Source organism: Anomaloglossus baeobatrachus, chromosome 1, assembly GCF_048569485.1.
Source record: "Anomaloglossus baeobatrachus isolate aAnoBae1 chromosome 1, aAnoBae1.hap1, whole genome shotgun sequence".
NCBI classification, from domain to species: domain Eukaryota; kingdom Metazoa; phylum Chordata; class Amphibia; order Anura; family Aromobatidae; genus Anomaloglossus; species Anomaloglossus baeobatrachus.
The window spans coordinates 491011234-491033660 of NC_134353.1; the positions used below are offsets into that span (position 1 = coordinate 491011234).

Consider the following 22427-nt stretch of genomic DNA (forward strand, 5'->3'; position numbering starts at 1 on the left):
GGGGGACCCAGGCAGGGATTCTGATGGCCACACAACCGCTTTAAGCGGGCGGTAAGCAGCACCTGAGGTGCTGGCCCCACTTGTGCAGAAGTGTAATTATAGTTTATATGTTTACAGGCTATACTTTACACTGTATGGTGCACAGTTGATTCTGGCTATATACCCTGTTGTGTTGCTCAAAGGAGACAACAACATGGCGCCCACAAGAAGCAGGGGTGCCAAAACACAGGCTTACTATGCTGCCTGCGCCGCATGTACAACCTCGCTACCGGCAGGTTCCACTGACCCTCATTGTGTGCACTGCTCGGCCCCTGTGGCACTTACTCAGCCGGAGCCTCTGCTAAGGGGGGCCCAGGGGGAACAACCAGCTAACACTGTCCAGGTGACAGGGACGGAGTTTGCAGTTTTTACTGACAGACTTTCTGAGACTATGGCTAAGATTCTAGAAGCCTTGCAGTCCAGACCGGTATCTCAGACCATGGGCACTGTGGAATCACTGCCCCCTGGTTCCCCTCAGTTGGAACAACAATGTTCCCCCGGGGTGTCTCATAGATCCCAGGGTGAGGTCTCTAACACGGACCGCAGTCCCAGACCGCCTAAGCGAGCTCGCTGGGAAATCCCCTCGACCTCATCACATTGTTCAGGGTCTCAGAGGGATGACTCTCTGTATGATGAAGCGGAGGTAGCTGATCAGGATTCTGATCCTGAGGCCGCTCTGAACCTTGATACTCCTGATGGTGACGCCATAGTGAATGATCTTATCGCGTCCATACATCAAATGCTGGATATTTCTCCCTCGGCTCCTTCAGCGGAGGAGTCAGCCTCTCAGCAGGAGAAATTCCGTTTCAGGTTCCCCAAGCGTACAACGAGTATGTTTCTGGATCACTCCGATTTCAGAGAGGCAGTCCAGAAACACCGAGTTTGTCCAGATAAGCGTTTTTCCAAGCGCCTTAAGGATACACGTTATCCCTTCCCCCCTGACGTGGTCAAGGGCTGGACTCAGTGTCCCAAGGTGGATCCTCCAATCTCCAGACTGGCGGCTAGATCCTTAGTTGCAGTTGAAGATGGGGCTTCGCTCAAGGATGCCACTGACAGACAGATGGAGCTCTGGTTGAAATCCATCTATGAGGCTATCGGCGCGTCTTTTGCTCCAGCATTCGCAGCCGTATGGGCACTCCAAGCTATCTCAGCGGGTCAAGCGCAAATTGACGCACTCACACGTACGTCTGCGCCGCAAGTGGCGTGAATAACTTCTCAAACGTCGGCATTTGCGTCCTACGCTATTAATGCTGTCCTGGACTCTGCGAGCCGTACGGCGGTTGCAGCCGACAATTCGGTGGCAATACGCAGGGCCTTGTGGCTACGGGAATGGAAGGCAGATTCGGCTTCCAAAAAGTCCTTAACCGGTTTGCCATTTTCTGGCGACCGTTTGTTTGGTGAGAGACTGGATGAGATCATCAAACAATCCAAGGGAAAGGAAACATCCTTACCCCAGGCCAAACCAAAATTAGGTCCCAATTCTCCTCGTACAAAAGGCCTCAGAAGGATCAGAGGAACTTCGATCCATGGCGGTCTAAGTCACGCCCTAAAAAGACCGCTGGAGGTGCCGCTACCAAGGCGGCTTCCTCATGACTTACGGCCTCCTCACACCGCATCCTCGGTCGGTGGCAGGCTCTCCCGCTTTTCCGACATTTGGCTGCCACAGGTAAAAGACCGTTGGGTGAGAGACATCCTGTCTCACGGTTACAGGATAGAGTTCAGCTCTCGTCCTCCGACTCGATTTTTCAGAACATCTCCGCCTCCCGAGCGAGCCGATGCTCTTCGGCAGGCGCTGGGCACTCTGAAGGCAGAAGGAGTGGTGGTCCCCGTTCCTCTTCAGCAACAGGGTCACGGTTTTTACTCCAACCTGTTTGTGGTTCCAAAGAAGGACGGGTCTTTCCGTCCTGTCCTGGACCTAAAACTGCTCAACAAACACGTAAAGACCAGGCGGTTCCGGATGGAATCCCTCCGCTCCGTCATCGCCTCAATGTCCCAAGGAGATTTCCTTGCATCGATCGATATCAAAGATGCTTATCTCCACGTACCGATTGCTCCAGAGCATCAGCGCTTCCTGCGCTTCGCCATAGGAGACGAACACCTTCAGTTCGTGGCACTGCCGTTCGGCCTGGCGACAGCCCCACGGGTTTTCACCAAGGTCATGGCTGCAGTAGTGGCGGTCCTCCACTCTCAGGGTCACTCGGTGATCCCTTACTTAGACGATCTGCTGGTCAAGGCTCCCTCTCAAGAGGCATGCCAGCACAGCCTCACCGCTACTCTGGAGACTCTCCAGAGTTTCGGGTGGATCATCAATTTTCCAAAGTCAAATCTGACACCGGCCCAATCGCTGACATATCTTGGCATGGAGTTTCATACCCTCTCAGCGATAGTGAAGCTTCCGCTGAACAAGCAGCGTTCACTACAGACGGGGGTGCAATCTCTCCTTCAGGGTCAGTCGCACCCCTTGAGGCGCCTCATGCACTTCCTGGGGAAGATGGTGGCAGCAATGGAGGCAGTCCCTTTCGCGCAGTTTCACCTGCGTCCTCTTCAATGGGACATCCTACGCAAATGGGACAGGAAGCCGACGTCCCTCGACAGGAACGTCTCCCTCTCTCAGGCAACCAAAGCTTCCCTTCGGTGGTGGCTTCTTCCCACTTCATTATCGAAGGGGAAATCCTTCCTACCCCCATCCTGGGCGGTGGTCACGACGGACGCGAGTCTGTCAGGGTGAGGAGCAGTCTTTCTCCACCACAGGGCTCAGGGTACGTGGACTCAGCAAGAGTCCTCACTTCAGATCAATGTTCTGGAGATCAGGGCAGTGTATCTTGCCCTAAAAGCGTTCCAGCAGTGGCTGGAAGGCAAGCAGATCCGAATTCAGTCGGACAACTCTACAGCGGTGGCTTACATCAACCACCAAGGAGGAACACGCAGTCGGCAAGCCTTCCAGGAAGTCCGGCGGATTTTGATGTGGGTGGAAGCCACGGCCTCCACCATCTCCGCTGTTCACATCCCGGGCGTGGAAAACTGGGAAGCAGACTTTCTCAGTCGCCAGGGCATGGACGCAGGGAAATGGTCCCTTCACCCGGACGTGTTTCAGGAGATCTGTTGCCGCTGGGGGATGCCGGACGTCGACCTAATGGCGTCCCGGCACAACAACAAGGTCACGGCATTCATGGCACGATCTCACGATCACAGAGCTCTGGCGGCAGACGCCTTAGTTCAGGATTGGTCGCAGTTTCAACTCCCTTATGTGTTTCCTCCTCTGGCACTGTTGCCCAGAGTGTTACGCAAGATCAGGGCCGACTGCCGCCGCGCCATCCTCGTCGCTCCAGACTGGCCGAGGAGGTCGTGGTACCCGGATCTGTGGCATCTCACGGTCGGCCAACCGTGGGCACTACCAGACCGACCAGACTTGCTGTCTCAAGGGCCGTTTTTTCCATCTGAATTCTGCGGCCCTCAACCTGACTGTGTGGCCATTGAGTCCTGGATCTTAGCGTCTTCAGGATTATCTCAAGAGGTCATTGCCACTATGAGACAGGCTAGGAAACCAACGTCCGCCAAGATCTACCACAGGACGTGGAAAATATTCCTGTCGTGGTGCTCTGCTCAGGGTTTTTCTCCCTGGCCATTTGCCTTGCCCACTTTTCTGTCCTTTCTTCAATCCGGATTGGAAAAGGGTTTGTCGCTCGGCTCCCTTAAGGGACAAGTCTCTGCGCTCTCTGTGTTTTTTCAGAAGCGCCTGGCCAGACTTCCACAAGTACGCACGTTCCTGCAGGGGGTTTGTCACATCGTCCCTCCTTACAAACGTCCGTTAGAACCCTGGGATCTGAACAGGGTGCTGATGGTTCTTCAGAAACCACCGTTCGAGCCAATGAGGGATATGTCTCTCGCACGCCTTTCGCAGAAAGTGGTTTTCCTAGTTGCAGTCACTTCACTTCGGAGAGTGTCTGAGCTAGCAGCGTTGTCATGCAAAGCCCCTTTCCTGGTGTTTCACCAGGACAAGGTGGTCCTGCGTCCGGTTCCGGAATTTCTCCCTAAGGTGGTATCCCCCTTTCATCTCAATCAGGATATCTCCTTACCCTCTTTTTGTCCTCATCCAGTTCACCAATGTGAAAAGGATTTGCACTTGTTAGATCTGGTGAGAGCACTCAGATTCTACATTTCTCGTACGGCGCCCCTGCGCCGCTCGGATGCACTCTTTGTCCTTGTCGCTGGCCAGCGTAAAGGGACACAAGCTTCCAAATCAACCCTGGCTCGGTGGATCAAGGAACCAATTCTCGAAGCTTATCGTTCCTCGGGGCTTCCGGTTCCCTCAGGGCTGAAGGCCCATTCTACCAGGGCCGTGGGAGCGTCCTGGGCCTTGCGGCACCAGGCTACGGCTCAGCAGGTGTGTCAGGCAGCTACCTGGTCGAGCCTGCACACTTTCACGAAACACTATCAGGTGCATACCTATGCTTCGGCGGATGCCAGCCTAGGTAGGCGAGTCCTTCAGGCGGCGGTTGCCCACCTGTAGGACGGAGCCGTTATGGCTCTATTATGAGGTATTATTTACCCACCCAGGGACTGCTTTTGGACGTCCCAATTGTCTGGGTCTCCCAATGGAGCGACAAAGAAGAAGGGAATTTTGTTTACTTACCGTAAATTCCTTTTCTTCTAGCTCCAATTGGGAGACCCAGCACCCGCCCCTGTTTTTTTGTGTACACATGTTGTTCATGTTGAATGGTTTCAGTTCTCCGATTATTCCTTCGGATTGAATTTACTTTAAACCAGTTTATAATTTCTTTCCTCCTTCTTGCTTTTGCACCAAAACTGAGGAGCCCGTGGGAGCACGGGGGGTGTATAGGCAGAAGGGGAGGGGCTTTACACTTTTAGTGTAATACTTTGTGCGGCCTCCGGAGGCATAGCCTATACACCCAATTGTCTGGGTCTCCCAATTGGAGCTAGAAGAAAAGGAATTTACGGTAAGTAAACAAAATTCCCTTCTTCTTCTAGCTCCTATTGGGAGACCCAGCACCCACCCCTGTGCCCTTCGGGCTGGTTGTTCTTTTGTGTATACATGTTGTTCATGTTGAATTGTTCTTTTGGTTCATGGTTTTCAGTTCTCCGAACATCCTTCGGATTGAATTTACCTTAGACCAATTTATAAGTTTCCTCCTTCCTGCTTTTGCACCAAAACTGAGGAGCCCGTGATGCACGGGAGGGTGTAAAGGCAGAGGGGAGGGGTTACACTTTTAAAGTGTAATACTTTGTGTGGCCTCCGGACGCAGAAGCTATACACCCAATTGTCTGGGTCTCCCAATAGGAGCTAGAAGAAAAGGAATTTACGGTAAGTAAACAAAATTCCCTTCATTGCTCCCCATTTGATATAAATCTACCTCGTCCACTGCCGCTGGACTACTCGCCTACCATTGTTTAGCAACAGTTTTCCTGGCTTGGTAAAATAATTTAGATATGTCCAGCTATACTGGGGAAGAGCCCAGTCTGCCAATACCCTTCCACAATCCGTTTAACTGAGAACAAAATTAAAATATTTGAAAGAAATCTGCACCCCCCCCCACCTTCCCACATCGTGGACAATGGTCATCTGGTCTAAGACCCATCTTCCAAAGCTTTTTTGGAGTCCTATATACCTTATATCCAAAAACAATTGGGGTCTTCTTTGAGTTGTATTAATAGAGATTACCCTTGCAGATTTAAAAATATCCTCCCAATCGTCCTTGGAAATATGTTGGGATAGATATGGGTCCTATCTTAATTTTAGCCATTGGATCAAGAAGGATATTTAACAAGGAATTGTACATTAACCCCTTCACCCTCAGCCGATTTTTTTTTTTTTTTTTTTTTTTTTTTTTTTTGCTTCACTTCTGAGAACCACAATATTTTTCCGTCAATCTTGCCATGTGAGGGCTTGTTTTTTTCAGGTTGTACTTTCAAACGAAATCATGAGTTTTACCATATAGTGTACAGAAAAATTTACAAAAAAAAGCGCAATTGCTCAATTGCGTATTTGAGATTTTATTCACTGTGTTCACTATATGGTACAACTGATGTGTCGCTGTGATGCCTCTGGTCAGTATGAGTTCGTAGACCCAAACCTGTATAGGTTTACTTTTATCTAAGGGGTTAAAAAAAATCTGACATTTGTCCAAAAAAAAGTGGCACACTTTTTGTACCAATTTCCATAACCCGTAGTGTTCTCATTTTTCGAGATCTATGGCTCAGAGACAACTTATTTCTAGTGCAATAAATAGCTCCTGTCCATGAAGCCTGAAAGTGTACTTAGCATTATGCTTAGTTTAGCGGGAAAAGGTGCATACCATGTATATGCGTATATTAGCCAATGTTTTCCTACTTACACTAATGCTGAAAGAGAGAGATCAGCCAGGTCTGGTAGTGTCCTCACCCCCTACTCCGGTTTGCTTCTCGCTTCTTCCCCCAGAGAGAGTTTATTGGGTACAGTGGTTCTGTCACACTCCGTTTTTAGATTTGGCAATGCAGCAGGGCGGAGAAAGGTAACCCCGCCCACACCAGGCTCTCTCTCTACACTGTCTATAGACAGAGAGGTGCTAATCAAAGCAGAGGTTGAAGTTTGATGAGTGTTAGCTAGTCATAGCAATGATCATCACTAGGTGATAAAGCCTTTAGTTTAAATAAAAAGCTGTACACAGTGATTTCTGTGCTTTAACCCCTACCTCCTGCTGTCCTCAGATTACTTAGAAAAACCCTGCTGACAGATTCCCTTTAAATAGGATGCATCAGAAACAAAGTACATTTTAATCAATAAATATTAGGGTATGTGCGCACACTACAATTTTGTTTCTTCAGCTAAAAACGCACCTCTGGCCAAAAAAAACACATACAAAAGCATGCGTTTTCAGTGCGTCTTTGCCTAAGTTTTTGCCCTTACGTTTTTTTTAACAATCAATGGAAAAATGCAGAAAAGGAGTAACATGCTGTTGCTTTTTTCTGCAACTAAAACTGCAAGCAAAAAAGAAGCAGCCTTTCAGATCTCTCTCATAGACTTTGCTGGGGAAGGTCATACATGCAGTTTAGCACCACAAACTGCAGAAAAAAACTGCACCAAAAAAGAACCATGCACACAAGGCCTTAGAATATCAATTGATAAAAGCACTACTGATTTTTTTTTTTTTTTCTTTTTTTTTTTTTTTTTATTGTTGCACTGCTGAAGTGATACTTTAAATCTAAGTACCTTGACCCCTGTCATATAATCCTTCCAGCATCTTCACCTTCTATCGCTGCCGCTCCGGTCAGTCTCGGTGATTTTATGACATGCCAAGCGTGCTTCAGTGTTTTGTGGAGCATGCTGGAGGTCACAAATCAATGCATCTCTGAGAGCTTCGCTATAGCATGGTTTGTTAAAGGGTCAGTTGACTTGGAGGATTGCTGCTTCCAATTGGTGGTACAAGAGTTCCAATCCTCTTCCTCCCTGAAGAGGCAATTTGCATATTTAATTTCCCAGAGGAGCATGCAAGGCATTTAAGTCTCCTCATACTGGCATAACAGACTTGTCATGTTACTTTCGACAGGGAGAAAACTTACTGTTTAATCCCAGTCTTAGCCTCTCACCTTACCAAATCTCATACTTTGCACTGATGAGGGACAATGCCCCCGAAACACGGTGTCTGAAAATTGAGATCTTGGTTTGGTTTATATCCTCAGTCATATGGTAAGACTCGTTAAAGGGTTGATATTGACTTTTAGGATTGCTACTCCCAATAGGTGGCACTATAGTTCAAGTCCTCTTCGGCTGCTTTCACACCTCCGGTTTTAGCAGAGCCGGCCAATCCGGCTCTAAAACCTATGCAACGGATGCGGCGACAAAACCGCATCCTTTGCATAAGTTTTTTACATGCGGCCCGTCCGTTTTTTGCCGCTTGCGGCAGGCTACTGAGCATGCGCAGTGGAAAAAAACGCATGCGTTTTTTGCCGCGGGATGCCGCATGCGGCGTCCATAGGCATGCATTGCAAATCGCGCCGCATCGGCCGGATGCGGCACAATGCGGTTTTTTTTTGCCGGACAAAAAAAATGTGCCAGGCAGCGTTCCATCCGGCCGCCGCATCAGCTAAATCTGCCGCATCCGGCAAAACTCGGACGGAACGCAAGCCCATGCGGAACAATACGGCACTAATGTAACGTAATGTAATGTAACGCAACCAGCGGAAAAAAAAAAAATGTTGCGTTTTTTCTGCAAAGCGCCGGATTGTGCCGCACAGGAAAAAACGGATGTGTGAAAGCAGCCTTCTTTGAAAAGGCAATTTTTCTAGAGATTTAGATGGACACCCAGATGTAAGTGCAGAACATAGAGCAAAGGATAAATGTGAACTGATCTAAAATGTTCTCTACCCCTAAATCTTAACAATAAAAGCGTTGACTCACAAAAAACAAGGCCCCACTCGGATTGTCATCTGTTAATGGAAATATAGGGAACTTCCACATACTAGTACCGTGTTTTTCCAAAAATAAGACCCTGTCTTATATTTTTATTTTTTTTGGTTTTTTTTTGTCCCCCAAAAAAACACTAGGGCATATTTTTGGAGGAGGTCTTATATTTGGAGAAACATGGTTGGGTGTAACTTTACCCCCCAAAAATGCAGACCCCCTGCTTCCCAGGAGACTCATACTTACCAAACCCGGACGTCTGCATGGCTCCCAGGTCCTAACTGTGATCTCCGGTGGGTGTTGCACGCCATTCTCCCCTGCTGACACTGACACACACACTGACTGACACACTGGCTGTCGCTGACACACACACACACACACACACACACACACACACACACACACACACACACACACACACACACACACACACACACACACTGGCTACCGCTGACAGATACACACACACACACACACACACACACACACACTGGCTACCGCTGACAGATACACACACACACACACACACACACACACACACACACACACACACACACACACACACACTGGCTGCCGCTGACAGACACACACACACACTGGCTGCCGCTAACACACAAACACACTATGTCCAGCGTTGCAGAATACTTCTGGAGGCAGGGTATGATGGGAGGAAGTCATGTGTCCGGCCCGCAGTTTCTGTAAGCAAGCATTCTTGCGCTCCACTGCACTGCCTCCCAGGATGCTGCCAGCTAGAAAAAAATCTGTGTCCCTGGATGTGGTAAGTATGTGTATGATGCGATGTGTCTGTGAGATCCGATGTTTGTGTGTGTGCGATCTGATTGTGTGAGATCGGATGTGTGTGTGAGAGCTGATGTGTGTGGGTGTGCGATCACTGCAGCACCTCCCATTCGGCGTCTGGGGAGTGTGATTACGGGGTGCCCGCTGTGTATAATTAAGTGTCCTTCAGTGTCTGTATCTTTGTAGCTGCACGGACACTTCAATATTGAACCGCGACTGGGGCTTATTTTCGGGGGAGGGCTTATATTTAAGCCTTGCTCCGAAAATGCTGAAAATCGCTACTAGGGCTTATTTTTGGAAAAACACGGTAGCACTAGGGTTGTTTAAAAGTGACATGGCTCCCACTAAAAGAAATCCAGTGATCTCTGGGTTTCCAAATCCAAATTCCATCTTCGCTTCAGAGTCCCACAGTGTACCTAAATCGCATTTAGCACCACCATGTTTGACATTACTGTAGTTAGGAGAGCCCTCTTAATTTATGGAGTACGTGTCTCCAGAAGCAAAAGCTTGGGTACACTGCATTGGGCCATACAATATATTGGGCATTACAATGGCATATTTGCTTTTTCACAACTCCCTCTGCATGTTTGTTTCTGGAAATTACCCATGTAGTCAAATTAGTCAGTCACTAGACCTGTAGATGGGTTTCCAGAGGGGTTAAATTCCAATAAGGGGTCACTTGAGGGGGATTGCTGCTGTTCTGGCACTTGGGAGATCTGCAAATGGAGTCCGCAAACTATTCTATGAAAATCTGCGCTGCAAAAATCAAATAGTGTTTTTTCGCTCCCGAGCCCTGTCATGTGGCCAAACAGGGCTATCAGTACTATACAGCCACAGGTGAGGTACAGCCACATTCAGGAGAAATTGTGTAATGAATTATGGAGCCAATTTTACCTTTCTCTTTTTGTGAAAATGAATTTTCTGAAGCTAAAACAGTATTAGTGATGAAAATGTAATTACTATTTCTTCACCGCCCAATAGTGTAAAATTCTGTCCCACATCTGTTGTGTCAATATCCTCACTGCACCGCTAGATTTTTTTCACTGAGGGGTGTAGCTTTTTAAATGGGGTCACGTATGGGGGGGTTCAGCTGTTCTGGCACCTCAGTGCCTCCGCCAATGTGACATGGCACCTCCAAACCATTCCAGAAGGTTTTTCATTTCAATATGTCTCTGCTTCCCTTCTGAGCTTTACATTGTGCCTAATGTTTCCAACAACATTATGCTGCCCATTTTCTCGTATTAGCCCTTTTCAAAATTAAAATATTGGGGCTGAAACAACATTAGTGTTTAAAAATGTAATTTTTCATTTCCACAACCCAATGTTACACAATTCTGTGAATCGACTGTGGATTTAAAATTCTCATTACATTTCTAGATTTCTTAAAATGTGTAGTTTCCAAAATGGGGTCACCTGTGGGGATTTCTGCTGTTTTGTCACCTCAGCGGCTCTTCTAAAGAGACCTAGTGCGCACAGTCTAGTCCTGTCAAATCTATGCTCTAAAAGAAAAACCCATATATGGGGTGTCATCATACTCAGAAGAAATTGCACAGCACATTGGGGGGTTCTTCAAATGCAAATATAGTGTCTGAAGATTATTCCGGCAAAATTTGGACTTGAAAAGTCAAATAATGCTCCTTTCCTTCCGAGCCCTGCTATGTGCCTTAACTGTAGATTCCAGCCACATATGGGGTATTAGCATACTCAGAGACATTGGACAACAAATTGGGTCATCCATTTTCCCTGGTTCCCTGAGGGGTGTAGTTTCCTAAATGGGATCAAATTTGGGAGTTTTCTGCTGTTTTGGCACTTCAGGGGTTCTTAAAATGCGAAATGGCTCCTGCAATGTATTCAGTCCAAATCTGTACTCAAAGTCAAATAGCACTCCTTCCCTTTCCAGCCCTATCATGTGCTTAAACAGTAGTTTTTCCTCACATATGGGGTATCAGTGTACTTCGGTTAAAGTGCACAATAAATTGGGTGCTCCATTTTCTCCTGTTTAAAGCGAATATGTCAGCAGGTTTTTGCTATGTAAGCTGAAGCCAGCATTCTGCAAAGGTTAACACAGGTCAGGCATGCCTGTCTTGTGACAATCCAATCTTTTGTTTATTTGCTGTTTGTGTAAGCAGCAGGACTCTTATCATTACAGAACTAGAAACTCATGTGTGCCACAGTCTGACACGCCCCCTGCTGTGATTGGCACCTCACTGTCAATGTACAATCCCTATGCAGAGCCCTACATGACTAAAGCTAAAAATTCTGATTTTGTGAGAATGGCTGCACCCAGTAATCTGTGATACACTGTTGGATTCAGAATCTCTTTGCCTACATCATGCTGCTCTCATTTGAGGTAGCAAAACCTTACTGTCAAATTCCCTTTAACCTTATAAAAAAAAAAAGAGGCAACATTTTTTTTTAATTTTTCTTCAAGTTTTTGATTATTCCTGTGAAGCATCTTTGAAGAATCTGAAGGGTTAAGAAACTGCCGTTTTTACATTGGGGTCTTGTTTGAGTGTTTTCTGACATATCGTGTGCCCTCCCTGAGTCACTTTAAAATGATGTCCCTAAAAAAAGTAGTATTTGTAAATTTTGTTGGGAAAAATTACTAATTTTTAACTCTTCTAATTTCCTAACTAAAAAAAAAAATAAGTTTCAAAAATGATGCACCGATAAAGTAGACGTGGTAAATATCCTTTAGTGCTTTATTTAGGGCATAAAAATTCAGAGTTCCAAAGCTGCAACATTTTGTACATTTTTGTCCAATTTTTGTATATTTTCATAAAAAGTATAAATCAAATTTACCTAAATATACAGTGGAACTTGGTTAACGAGAACAATCCGTTCTGGGAGTGTGCTTGTTAACCAAGTTACTCGTTCAGCAAAGCAAGATTTCCCATAGCAAATCATTGCAATGCAGACAATTCGTTCCACAACTTGTTCAATGTCCCATCCTGGTCCCCTATTGTGCCATTCCACACTTGTACAAACACACACGCACACATATTATGCTGACCTTACCTTCCGTTCCATTGCCGGCCTCCTGGATCTTGCAGTTCGCCAGTACAAGATGTGTATCGTGTAACCATCGCGACGAGGGAGGACGTTCTGCTGTCAGAGCGCTGACGTCAAAGGCAGGAGCCGCTTGCCTCTGATTGGTCAGCGCGCTGCCTTTGCATAGCGGCTGACAGCGGAAGGTTCTCCATCATCGTGCTGGTTACCTCCTGTAGTGGCGAACTACAAGAACCATGAGGCCGGCGATGGAACGGAAGGTAAGGTGAGCATAATGTGTGTGTGCGTGCATGTTTGTGCGGACTGCAAGAGCGGGTCAGATTGCGGTTAATGTATGGAACCGGAAGTGTGTGCGGTGAGTATTTTGCTCATACGGCAAAGCTTGCTCGTAAAGTGAGTTACAAATTTACAGAAAGCTTTGCTCGTATAGCGAAATACTCGATAACTGGGTTACTTGTTAAGCGAGGTTCCACTGTACTACAATGTGTCACTGAAAAACAATCTCCAAATCACTGGGATATGTTGAAGCATGAAAGAGGTATTCCCGCATAAATTGACAATAGTCAGAATTGAAAAATTTGGCCTGGTATGGAAGGTGAAAGGCTGTGGTGTGAAGGGGTTAAAGGCAGTAATTGGTTGCACAATCTTTGGCAACAATAGCTTTTTGTAGCCATCTGTGACCACCCATCTCCATTCTCTCAAGCTCTTAAAGGTTTTGCAGGGTTTTTTTTTTATCTGTGGAAGGCGGGTGTTTGAGGAGGACAATTGCACTACAAAAAAAATACTGTTAGGGAATAAAAAAAAAAAATTACATGCGGTCCGTCCTATTTTCAATAATCAAGATAAAGCATACAGCTGTTTGCTTTACCTTGGCCGTTTATCTAAAGTAGAGGGGACCCCAAGCTGTTTTTTTTAAATTATTTATACGTCAATGCATTTTTCTTCATTTTGTCATAAAAAAAATAAAAATCTTTATTTTTATACAAATTGTCTCTCCAGGAAAGGAGACAAACTCTAGCGCCACCTATTGGAAGTATCAATCCTAAAAGTCAAAATTGGCCTTTTAACAAGCCTTTTCATATGACCTAAGATATATACCAGATCAGAATCCCAATTTGCAGACACGGTGTTTCGGGGTGATTGCCCCTCGCCAGTGCAAAGTGTGGGTATCTGATCTGGCTATATGAGAAGCTATATGGGGACCACGGGGGAAGACTATTCTCCTTTAGGAGACCTGACAAACCAGTCTGGCTGTCAGTGGTAAGGGGACTTATAGCTGCAATGCCCCTCTGGGAATTATTCAAAATGTCTCTTTTTATGTAGCGCTAACATATTCCGCAGTGCTTTATGTACATCAGGAACACTGTCCCCATTGGGGCTCACAATCTAGAGTCCCTATTTGTATGTTTTTGGAGTGTGGGAGAAAACCAGAGTACCCAGAGGAAACCCACGCAAACACGGGGAGAACATACAAACTCCTTGCAGATGTTGTCCTTGGTCAGATTTGAACCCAGGACTGCAAGACTGCAGTGCTAACCACTGAGCCACCGTAACGCCATCTATAAACATAACTCTGGTATGCATTGCTGATGAGCTCCACTTTGGTTACCCATTTTCACATGATATTTGCATTTCTTTTATCAGTTGGGTCCACCTTGACCTTTGCCTCTGGTTTGCATGGGGTAAGGATATTTGATGCCATCACTCCAGCTTTGTCTAGCTCGCCTTTTTTGGATGCTGTGTTTTGTTTGTTTTTTTTTTTTTTTTTGTTTTTTTTCCTCTTGCCGTATTTGGAAACAGCGTTGTTCATTTCCCTCATCGTTTTTACTCTTTCTTCCATATTCTGGATCTTTTTTAATTGCTACTTCTGGAACAAACAATACATTACAAACTTTTAAAGCTAGGATGTCATGGTCTTTGGAGATACTTTGTTTTACCTTTTTAGACAACTTGAGAGTGGTGATATTAACATTTCTCATCTGCTCAGACAGCTCTTTTGTCATTGCTCTTTGCCATTGTGAATAGGGAACATATGCTAGTTGTCCCGGCACTAGTGCCAGACCTTGTTCCCTTCTTCTATGGCTGCCTTTGTTTGCAGTAGTCTACACTGGAGTACTCAGACCAGTGACCTCTTCTGTTATAATTACCCAAGACATTTAAAGCCAGCTTAGACAGAGGCCAGGTGCCGGTATTATAAATTAGCATTGCTTCAGTTGCCCTAAGTTGACTGGAGACTTTATGTACTTCACTTATCTGAGCTTCAGCCAAGAGTCTATTCATCCACCTATTCTACTACTGAATTCCATGCTACAAACAGAGATTTTCCCAGATCTACACCAACCTCTCAGGAAGTTACTAACTTCTCACAACTTTTCATATCTGGATGTTGCAATTAAGGTAACGCATCTCTTCAAGCGTAGCTTCAGTTTGCAATTACTTCATTGAATTTACTTCTTTGTTGCATTGCTGCAGTTAACCATTGTCCTGCTGGAAGATACCGGACTGGATTCCTGTTATTAAATGCTTCCCTGCCAGAAGCTTTCAGTTTCCTAAAATACTACTGTTACTATGGGTATCCACATTATCTGGTTCCTTTCATTTGTACTATCTGCTCCATTTGCTTGTCAGCAGTCCCTCATACACTGCTGTCCTGGTTCTCGCTGATCCACATGTCATCTGTTCACACCTGCTCCACTGCACTGTCGCCTGTAGTTTGCACTGCCCACCCAGGCCTACGGCTGTGATAATCTACCCCAACGGGGGAGCCCATAATAATGTGGACTAAAACTTTATTTTTTAAGCATCAAAGCAGCCTCTCGTTATAGGCTAAGGAAAGTCATTTGACTGACAAGGTGGCGACAGGTGAGTCTAATTTCTAAGTAAATACAAGTTTAGATTTTTGTCCTTTTCTTCAAACTGAATAAAATGTGCCATTAATTGTGTCCTGGCATTGTTTTCAATGTTGTACTTTTTTATTCTGCCAGGTTGTATTTTTTTTTTTCTTTTGTGCTTTCCCGTCTCTGAAATTTATATATGTATGGGTTACATACAGGACTTTTTTTTTTTTTTTGTAGTAGCGACATGGTGCTCACAATCAATTCTAACCACATTTGCAGCCAAAAAGACAAATGGCACTACTTCCCTGCCGTTAGTACAGACATGGGGTATTGCCATATTTTAGAAAAATTGCATAAAAAAGTTTGCTTTCCTTTTTCTCTAGTTACTCCTTGCAAGATTGAGAAAATAAAACAAACTTTTTAGTGTTTAAAAAAAAAAAATAAAAAGTACAAATTTGTGAAAAGTGAAATGGTTCCAAAAAATTAAAATCTGCTGCAAAATTTTTAAACTGGTGCTGACTAAAGTAGACGTTTGGTAAATGTTATGTTACCTATTTTGTGTGGAATGACTCTAGTTAGGGGCATACAAATTGCAAATTTAAAAACTGCTTTTTTTTATATTTCATAAGAAAATCTGATATTTTCATAATAAATGCAAATCATATGGACCGAAATGTTCTCACTAACAGTATATATAATGTGTCACGATATAAAGTTTTCAGCATTACTAGGATATGTAAAAGCATTCTTGCCTCATAAAGTGACATATGAGATTGGAAAAATGGGACACCCGTCAGGATGGTGAAAATTAGTTAAAGGGAACCTGTCAGGACCAATATGTACCCAGAACCATGAGCAGTTCTGGGTGCATATTGCGAATCCCTGTCCAACTGTCCCTGTATACACTAGTATAGCTAAAGGGATATTTAGAAAAAGTATTACTAAAGATCTTTTATCTTTTGCTAATGAGTGTGGGGACTAGTCCCAAGGGCATTATATCCCCTGACTAGTCCGCCCTCTTAGCATGTTACTACGCCCATAGGGGCGTACTAACATGCAAATGGGGGCGACTGGCCAGGGGAACGAACACCCAGGGGACTAGTCCCCGCGCTGATTAGCATACGGTAAAAGATCTTTAGTAATACTTTTTCTAAATATCTCTTTATCTATGCTAGTGTATAGAGGGACGGTTAGGCAGGGATTAGCAATATGTATCCAGAACTGCTCGTGGTCCTGGGTGCATATTGTACCTGACAGGTTTCCTTTAAACTTAGATACTGCCCAATAAAGGGATTGAACCTTAGTACTACCCAATGCTGAGATATATGTGGTTCTTTCCAGTCAGCCAAGAGCATCTGGGCAGCATGGTTCTTTTATCCCATCTCAATGTGCGAATATGGATGTTTTTAATGCTTTTTTTCTATGGGAAGATATGGTTGGTTGACATTAAATGTGCACGTGCCTAAAAACACATTGTCATGGGCAACATTAAGGTCTTGGGAGACCTTATATGAATGCAAATTCATTGATGTCCCTACATCAAACTACGAGTATTTAAGACCTTTAAATGTAGATGTTAATATGGTTTCTGCATTTGATTTACACCATATCTATAAGTAAACATAAGCGGGCTTTACACGCTACGATATATGTAACGAGATGTCGGCGGTGTCACGTCGTAAGTGACGCACATCTGGCATCGTTAGTGATATCGTACTGTGTGACCGCTATGAACGAGCAGAAATACTCACCTTCTCGTTCATCGTTGACACGTTGCTCATTTTCTAAAAAATCGAACGTCCGGTTGTTCATTGTTCCCGAGGCAGCACACATTGCTCCGTGTGAGACCCCGGGAACGATAAACACAGCTTACCTGCGTCCCGCCGGAAATTATGAAGGAAGGAGGAGGGCGGGATGTTTACATCCCACTCATCTCCGCCCCTCCGCTTCTATTGGCCGGCTGCTGTGTGACATCGCTGTGACGCCGAACGTCCCTCCCCCTTCAGGAAGTGGATGTTCGCCGCCCACAGCGAGGTCGCTCAGTAGGTAAGTATGTGTGACGGGGCGCTACAGCATTGTGCGACACGGGCAAGAAATTGCCCATGCCGCACAAATAATGGGGGCAGGTATGATCACAAATGCGATCGCACGACATATTGAAACGTGTAAAGCAGGCTATAATGTCATCTGAATTTGGGAATACAGAAAAATTTAGGCTTTCGGCCTTTCAGAGTTTTGGTATAATATCTGTGTTTCTGTGTATATCTGCATCCTGTCATCAGAGAAGAACATAAAAAGGAGTGAATCAGCTCACCACCATGTAGTCATTCCAGGAAGGAAAATCCGTACGGTGCTCGTGGGTCAAGAAGGCTGTAGTCAACCAAAAAAAAACGGATTCCCAGCACAAAGAACGTCCATAGAAACTTGAAATAAAGTTAATATTTCATTTTATTTCAAGAATAAATGGAGTAAAATGAAATTTTAACTTTATTTCAAGCTTCTATGGATATTCTTTGTGCTGGGGATCCGCCTTTTTTTGAACAGAGAAGAACTTTTTGATTGGCATTCTCATTTGAACAGCTATTTGGTGTTCGTACAATGGTAAAGTAGCACCAGGTTCTTTAAATATATAATCTGACAGTAGGTTTTTGCTATTTAATCGAAGAGCAGCATAATGTAGTTTCAAAATACTCAGTGTTTTATCAGCTGGAGATTGTCACTGCAGGAGTTCTATGGCATGCCTTTTGGTCAACTTGTTCTGTGTAACTCTACCTCAAGCTGATTGGCAGCTTCTGTATACACAGTACATGGTCAGCCAGCTGCAAATCAGTGGTGTGGGCTCTTGGAAGCACATGAGCAATACTCGCACTCTGTCTTGGCTTGCTGCTTAAATGTAGCAAGCCAACAAAAAAGATTTTTCAATTCAATGACACAGTAGCTGAGTCCCTTTTATGGCATAACAGTGTTATTCCCAAATTGCTGCATTCCCGTGGTACTCAGTTTTGGTCGAACTTTTAGGGGTCAAGACACTGGCACAGGTATATGTGGGGTGTTCTTGTTTCTTTTGTTGAATGTCAACAACTCTATCAAGTTCCCAGACACCCTTTCATTAGGCATGCCCTAAATACCCAGCTCGCAGACACTGGAAATTCTCTCATATCATTATACCCCCAGATTGGGATTCTAAGGAGCCAGAACCCAAGGGGTTCATCTCCTTTTCATATACCCAGTTACTAAGCAGGAGATGCGCCTCATCGCCATATTTGGTTTAGGCCAAATGAAGGGCAGTAACACTCTCCCTATCTGAGAAGGATTGGAGCAAGGCCTTGATCTCTCCGCAGTATGTTTCACCGGCAATTAATAACAGCTAGTCCAAATGTATATTGTCCATCAATGCTACCTGGCCCCTAGCAGTTTATATGTAATGGGTAGCTCTATCGCTCCAGTTTGCCATAGGTATGGGGAAGAAGTGGCAGATTTTATACACCTGATGTGATAGTGCAGACTTTTGGAAAGATGTCATAGCTATCTTCATTGAGATCATACAACCCCTTGAATTGCTCTGCCCTAAGGTGTGTTTATTAGGAATCCTTCATGAGGAGACCTGGCCTCCCTACACTCCCTTTCTTCCTAGGGAAACACTGTTTTTGGCTACTGCTTTTTCCTATAAGTGGGATATATAAAAATAGACATTGTCCTCAAATTTTAAAAGCAATGGAAGCCTTAGGCTACTTTCACACTTGCATTGTGCGACATCCGTCACAATGCGTGGTGTGACGCATGTGACTGATGCGTTGTAAATAGTGTAATAAGGCAACAGATTCCTGTGAAATACCGTGTTGCATTCTTTTAGTTTTCTTTAGCCGAGAGAGAGCCCCCATCATCACCGCACACATACCGGCACTACCGCACCCATCATCATTGCACACGCAGGCACTACCTCACCCATCATCACTGCACACACGCAGGCACTACCGCACCCATCATCACCGCACACATGCAGGCACTATAGCCCCCATCATCACCGCACACACGCAGGCACTACTGCCCCCATCACTGCACATACACCGGCACTACCGCATCCATCATCACCACACACACACCGACACTACCTGAGTGACGGCACCGCTGACAGCGCGATTCACTTCAGTTTCTGCGTGGAGCTCACAGAGTGGTGGTGTTCTACGGCCGCTCCTGTCAGCTTCCAGTGTAGCAGAACTGAAAACGTCGTGGGACCTCATGTGGATTATGTCGGACCTGGAGGGGTATTTAGGGATTAATAAAGTGGTGAAAGAGGGTGTTTTTTTTGTCTTTTATTTCAAATAAAGGATTTTTCGTTGTTTGTGTTTATTTACTTTCACTACAGATTAATCATGAGGGGTGTCTCATAGATGCCTGCCATGATTAACCTAGGACTTAAGGGCAGCTATGGGCTGCTATTAACTCCTTATTACCCCGATTGCCACCGCACCAGGGCAATTTGGGATGAGCCGGGTAGAGTCCAGAGACTGTCGCATCTAATGGATGCAGCAATTCCGGGCGGCTGCTAGCTGATATTTTTAGGCTGGGGGCTCCCCATAATGTGGGGCTCCCTATCCTGAGAATACCAGTCATCAGCCGTGTGGCTTTATCTTGGCTGGTATCAAAATTGGGGGGGACCGCACGCAGTTTTTTTAAAATTATTTATTTATTGTACTGCACGATATAGACCCACCGGCGGCTGTGATTGGTTGCCATGCGACAGCTGTCACTGAGCGTCTGACTGCAACCAATCATAGGCACCGATGGGCGGGGGAAGCAGTGAATACGAGATGGAATAATGAGCGGCCGGCATTTTCAAAAGCAGGAGAAGCCGCCAGAGCAGTGTGACAGCTGTGCAGTGCCGCGCTGGGGATTGGTGAGTATGAGAGAGTAGGTGAGAGGGCGAGACTGATCAACAGAGAGAGAGACCAACAGAAAGAGAGAGAGACCAGCAGTGATTTTAAACGATTTAGAACGTTCTGCTGGACATGCTGAGCATGCTCAGTAGAACGTGACGGACTCCTGCACTGGAATCCGTCGCCAAACGCATGGCGATGGAATTCAGCACCATAGTCATTCATTATGCCTTTTAACGGATCCCTACGGAATCCTGCCGAGTGCGTTTTTTTACACAAACAAAAAACGTTACATTGCGCGTTCCTTCTGCCCGACGGTCACTTACGGTCACTGACAAAGCGACTGGTGCGCCGTTGGCGGATGCAACGTAACACCATCCGTTGCAATCCGCCCTTAATAGAAGTCTATGAGGAATAAACTGATTCCTGCAACGGTGTAATTCATCAAGGCGGCGTATTGCAACAGATGCCACACAACGCAAATGTGAAAGTAGCCTAAGTTTGATTTTTCTTTGACTCTCATTAGTCCCCACGCAATGAGGAGTATTCTCTCATGATTAAAGTATGTAATATTTTGTGCATGATATGGGTGGTTTATACTTTTAGTTAAGATATTAGACTCATGGTATGGTTAACTTTGCCAGACAGTATTATTGAGAAATTCTGTTTGTTCTTTTTGTTCTATGATGTAACCTCATGTTGTATAATCTTCAATAAAATAAGTTTAAAGAAAAAAATCAGCGATGGAGTAGAGATATACCCAACTCAGCAATCCTAGCATTGCTACATCTACAGCTGGGAAAATGGGGATTTTCTCAAAACTGCACCAAGCAGCCCAGTCAGTGACACATCACTGAAATCAGTGTATATGTCCCTATCATGCTGCTCTCAGATTCCATAGACAAACCTGCTGACAGATTCCTTTTAGTTTTTACAGCATTTATGTTTTTAAAATTCTTCCTTTATATTGGTCATTTGCTGCAGGTTTACCTTTGTGCAGTAAATTAACATTATTCTTTATATCCTAGGTAACGTTATTATTTCCAGTGTTTCAAGCCAGTGAGCAACAAGATGCTCAAGAAATATTGCAGGAAGTTAATAGTTATAATAGAAGATTTTCTGGTCAGCCCCGATCAGTAAGTGGAATGAAATATCACTTTTATACTTTTTTAATAAATCTTTATACAGAGATCAGGTCTGTAGATGAAAGCATATGAAATAACAGTTCTTTTATTTTTCCACTATTTTAGCTCATGGATAGAATCATGGACTTACCAACACTTCTACGCCATGCGTTCCGTGAAATGTTTTCCGTTGGTGGCTTATTTCGGATGTTTCGAATAAGGATTGTACTCTGCCTGCTTGGAGCATTGTTCTACCTGGTTTCACCCTTGGACATTATTCCCGAAGCTCTGTTTGGCATCTTAGGCTTCATGGATGACTTATTTGTCATATTTTTACTACTTATATACATATCAATCATGTATCGGGAAGTAGTGACGCAAAGATTACATAGGTGAAAGATGGTATGAGTAGTTCTGCATTATACGAGCCTTTAATTTACTATGCAGGTTTAAATTTACTGAACTACTATCTTCCTAACTGGAATTTTCTGTCATGGCGTTCTCCAATATGGTTCTAATGTTCTGTCCACCAGGATAACAAGGCTTTACCTCTTCATAGAGCTCCAGTTGCTCTTGTTTTACTGTCATGTGAAACGTGGTAAAAATTCCAGCTGATCTTCTGGTCCTCCATGATAGCACCTCGGCAATTAAATGTTGCCTTTCTACTTGTGTGAGTTTATTTTTACCTGACCTTAGAGTTTACATTTTTACTCTGTGGATCTCTTCAGTGTTGACGATATTGTGACAGTTTCATATGTCTAAGGGTTACCTTTGTTGCAGTAAGAAGGGCCCTTAAAGTTTGACATGCAACTAGCCTTATCCCACTATAAGGATGTGCACCACAAGTCTAACCACAAAGCTAATTTTGACCAAGTTCATACATTGCAGATTCAAAAAAAGGTGAAACGTGGAAATCTTTTATGCTTTTCATCACTTTAGGATCCCTCCCTGGCCTTCGCTTTTATTTAAAAATCACACACAAAAACTAAATTGCACAGAGCTTTAAAGGGAACCTGTCGCCACTTTTTCAGCTTATAAGCTGTGGCCACCACCACCGGGCTCTTATATACAGCATTCTAACATGCTGTATATAAGAGCCCAGGCCGGGGGTATAACATAAAAAACACTTTATAATACTTACCTAACGGTCGCGCGATGGGTCTAATGGGCGTTTCAGTTGTCTGGTGCCGCTTCTTTTGGCCATCTTTGTTCTCCTTCTTCTCTAGCTACGGTGCATGACGGGTCCCACGTCAGCCACACTCACCGACATTCAGGTCCTGAGCAGGCGTACTTTGATCTGCCCTGAGCAGGGCAGATCAAAGTATTGTAGTGCGCCTGCGCAGGA

The 22427-nt window shown here is 44.9% G+C and overlaps 1 protein-coding gene across 3 annotated transcripts in view; it reads left to right on the forward strand.

The window, feature by feature from the left end:
• Positions 1–21751, forward strand: part of RNF170 (ring finger protein 170) — a 63208-nt gene extending 41457 nt beyond the window's left edge. For all 3 annotated transcript variants that reach the window (XM_075338500.1, XM_075338494.1, XM_075338509.1), the window contains exons 6-7: positions 20987–21094; positions 21209–21751. In XM_075338500.1, the coding sequence (XP_075194615.1) occupies positions 20987–21094; positions 21209–21478 (378 nt within the window). In that variant the 3' untranslated portion in view covers positions 21479–21751. The remainder of the gene's footprint in view (positions 1–20986; positions 21095–21208) is intronic.
• Positions 21752–22427: the final 676 nt, after the last annotated feature.